This window comes from Charadrius vociferus, unplaced genomic scaffold, assembly GCF_000708025.1.
Source record: "Charadrius vociferus isolate BGI_N301 unplaced genomic scaffold, ASM70802v2 scaffold702, whole genome shotgun sequence".
Classification (NCBI taxonomy): Eukaryota; Metazoa; Chordata; class Aves; order Charadriiformes; family Charadriidae; genus Charadrius; species Charadrius vociferus.
Genome location: NW_009647433.1, coordinates 533955 through 537740, shown reverse-complemented (window position 1 = coordinate 537740; position 3786 = coordinate 533955). Strand labels below are relative to the sequence as shown.

The window sequence follows — 3786 nt, the reverse complement described above, 5'->3', positions numbered from 1 at the left end:
CCCCCCAGTCCCTGATGGATGCGCAGAACTCGCGAATCGAGGAGCTCTTGCAGAAGATCAAGCAGCAGCAGTACAAGCTGGACAAGCAGAATTTACAGATTAAAAGCCTGCAGAGCAAGGTGAGCTCCTGCCCTGCTCTGCAACGGGGGGACCGCAGCCTGGTCCTGCATGCTGTGGGGACCTCGGCGTGAACCGCCCTGGCAGCCCAGCCGGCACAGCGCTCTGGTGACAGGAGAACCGGAGGTGCCGCTGCTCCTTGGCTTTGGGGACCTGAGGAAGGCCGTGGCCCTGGTCCTTGTGCCGCAGCGCTGGTGTGAGGGTAGCAAACTGCGAGCTCCCCGAGTGTTTGCACAGAGCAATAGGAGGCATATTTGTGTGTGTGGCAGCAGAGCCTGTCTGTGCTCTTCCTTTGAGTTTCTCTGTGGAATAAACTCATTAGCGCAGGTGTGAAAAACCACAATCGTTTCTGGCTTTGCCAGCCTTGGGTATCTCTTATTACTTGAGCTTTCTGGGCAAGTTCAGCCCCAGCTCTGGCCACAGGGCAGTGGCTGGCGCCTTGGCCGATCAGCTCCCGTGGGTGCCAGTGCTGCAAATGAGCCGAGATAAAACCATTTCTGACTTGTGCTTTGTTTTTAGGTCAATCTGCTGATCCCCTTACACCTGAAGGACAACAAAACGCAATCTCCAAAGTGGAAGATGAACCTGAAGAAGAGCCTCAGCCTCACCAACCAGAGCCAGAACGCGAGTGGGGAGCCCGTGCCGACGCAGAGTGAGTATCTGCCCGTCCTGCCCCGCTCCTCTGTGCCAGAGCAAACCTTCAGTGGTTGCAACTGTCTGCAAACAAAAGGTTCAGTTGTCCTGAGTCAGGATGTGAGATTTGCTCATAAAACCAGAACCTGGGAGTTTGGCCAGAGTGAGGGGATCTGGAGCATGGGCAGCATCCTAGCCTTCTGGATCAGCATTAGTCCAGCAGGACTTCAAGTTTAGGAATTCAAAGATTTAAGAGGAATTTTTCTGCCTGATATTAAGAATGCAGTGAGGAGTGGAGAAATGCCGCTAGCAGGTATTTGTCAAAGAGGATTGGCAGATGGGGGGCGAATGCAGGCAGGAAAGGAAGATCTCTGCTTCTTGGAGTTAACTCTTGTTCACCTGCTCTCGCTTTGCCAGGCAGGGTCTGCTGCCCACTCTGCTTGCTGACAGAGGAGAGGGTCAGTGAGCTCTGGACCGTGAGAGGAGAGCTAGATCCTTGAGCATCTGTCTCCCTTGGCTCATATTTAGGGCTTATACATGAAAGACAAGTCTGAGCTTGCACTACCCTTAGAAGAAGGTGCTGAGCTGCAGCAAATGCCTGGGCAGGGAATGCACTGGGCACTCACAGCCCTGGGAAATGCACACCAGAGCAGGTGAGTGGATGCTGCATCTGGACCTCCTAGCTCTGCCTGGAGCATCCTCTGTGCTGGCAAGGGGGCTGGAGGAGCTCCCATGGAGCGAAGGGTGGTGGCGCAGGTGTCACCAGCTGCGCTGCATCCTGCAGGCTCCCTCCCAGACAGGAACTGGTGTCCCTGCAGGGTTCGCTGCCTGGGAGCAGCTGCTCTCATGTTATGTCAGCTAAATCATGGTGCTGGGTCTGTCTGCGCAGCTGTCTGGGGATCTCCAGTGTGAGCCAAACAGAAACCCAGCAGGGTGAGGATGCGTGGGGAAATCTTGCCCAGGGCTTAATGCAGTGATAGCTATGGGAGAACACAAGGTAATTTGTATGTGGAGCCTGGAGCTGTCACCGGTGTGCCTAGAGCTGGGTGGGCAGAACAAAGAGCAGCAGAATTTATGCGGACAAGGAGAGAAATGGGATGCGGTGTTCCAAACTCCTCCTGGTGCTCGGCTCAGTGGGGCTGGCCAGCCCCCAGCAGGGCTAAGGGAAGTATCCCTCGGTCAGAGCAGCACTATCGAGCCAGAAAACTGTCTCAAGACCTCTTCCCCCCACCCTATTTTTCCCCAGCTCTGCTTTGTGACTTGCCTTCAGTCGTGTGTCATAGAACCCTAGAATCGTTTGGGGTGGAAGGGACCTTTAAAGGTCACCTAGTCCTCCCCCCTGCTCCGTTCTCAGGTAGTGCTGCAAGTGGGGTGCAGGGAGACGGGTTTGGGTCTCTGCTACGTGCTGGTGGCAGATGTAGGCTCTCTGCACTGGCTGCGGGGACAAGCAACCCTTGTCAAGCACGGTGGGTGACAGCAAGGGCCCACAGCCCCTGGGGATGGTGCGAGAGCTCAGCGCCTTCTCGTGCTGCACTGTCCCCAATAGGGAGACCCTGAGCATCCCGCCTCCCTCCTGGCCAGCTGAGCTGTGAGCTCCCCCTACTCTTGCCTAATCCCTGATGTTGATATTGCTGACAGAAAACAAATTGGCTTCCTCTCATTAGCAAGTCGAGTGAATTTTCTGGCAAATCTTAAAGCACACAATATGTGGCGGGCCAGCCCCGTGCCCTCTGCCTGGGGTGGCTTGTGGCTGCTTTCAGAGCAGGCAAGCGCCGGGAAGGCTTGTGCCGGGGAAGGCTGTTCCCGGCCTATTGTCAGGCAGAGCCGTAGCGCAAGCACGGCCCCCGGGAACAGCGATGAACTCCACCAGCAGCCCTTTCAGAAAGACCCTTTTATTTGCATCCAGTGAACATAAGTTTTTTCAAGCCAGAGATGGCACGGAGCCAAGCATGTGAAAGTTGAAGGCTTGAAGCAGCCTGGAGAGTGAAAGGTTTAATCGCTTGCAGAAAGAGGATCACGTCTTTAGGCAGAGCCTGTGCTCTCTGGCAGCCGGCCGAGTAGGGGAAAGGTAGAGCCCTGCTTGCTCTCTCCCCGTGGCGCTGGGACTCCAAAATAATTGGGTTGGGTTGGGGAGGGTGAGGGGGAGGTGATGCTAACAGCTCCAGGCATGCCCTGCCATCCGCAAGAAAGGGTGTTTATCCCAGGTTGGTGACCTCCCATCATGCCTGGAGATCCTGTTGGGTAAATACGGTGCCATGCCTGGGGCAGCTCCCGCCAGCCCTTGTTGATTCTTCTGGCTTGTTTGGCTAAATAAAGGGGGAGGGAAAGAAAAACATCCACAGCAGCCAGGAGGTCTTGTTGTTCTGCTGGTGCCATACGGATGTGCAACATGAACTGGAACTAACGAGGGTGTTCCTCACACAAAAAGATTGAGCTGAGGCTGTTCAAGCAGCTGCATCTCATTCAGCTGTGTGAAAGTCCCCATTGCACCAAGGAAAACAGAAGAGATCCAAGTGCAGTGAGTGTGGCCAGGGCCCAAAAAAACCCCACAGAGAGGGACACAGAGTTGAGTTCTGCACACTGGGGCCACCGAGCATCCACCCAGGCACCGTCCTGCCTATGCTGGAGACGCAGCGGGAGAGGAGACGAGGGGCTGTGCGGGGCCAGGTGAGCCCAGTAGTCCCCAGCACCTCCCTGCTGCCGTGCTGCTCAGCCAGTGTCACTGTCACTGTGGGGTCTGGTCCTGGGTTTCCCGTCCCCTGAGGCTCAGTTGGCTTCCCTGGCTGTGCCCACCTAGAGAGAGGGGATATCGGAGATGCGCTTGGCCTGTTGGCTGGCTTTGTGTGGTTTTGATCCTTCGTGCAAAACACCCACCCTTGGTCCACTTGTGCACAGGCTCGGGGGAAGGCTTGCCCTGGGGGTGCACTGGTGGGCTTAGTGGCACTAGTCCCATGCTGACATGGGCCCCAGAGGGTGCTGATGAGGGCAGCCGTGCTGGCTGCAGGGCCATCCTGCCGCACGTGGTGGGAGAGGGGC

General features: G+C 56.4%; 1 protein-coding gene across 1 annotated transcript in view; it reads left to right on the top strand.

The window, feature by feature from the left end:
* Window positions 1-3786, top strand: part of ANGPTL4 (angiopoietin-like 4) — a 46058-nt gene that overhangs the window by 39080 nt on the left and 3192 nt on the right. The window contains exons 3-4 of the mRNA XM_009880618.1: window positions 9-119; window positions 637-769. Of these exons, the coding sequence (XP_009878920.1) occupies window positions 9-119; window positions 637-769 (244 nt within the window). The remainder of the gene's footprint in view (window positions 1-8; window positions 120-636; window positions 770-3786) is intronic.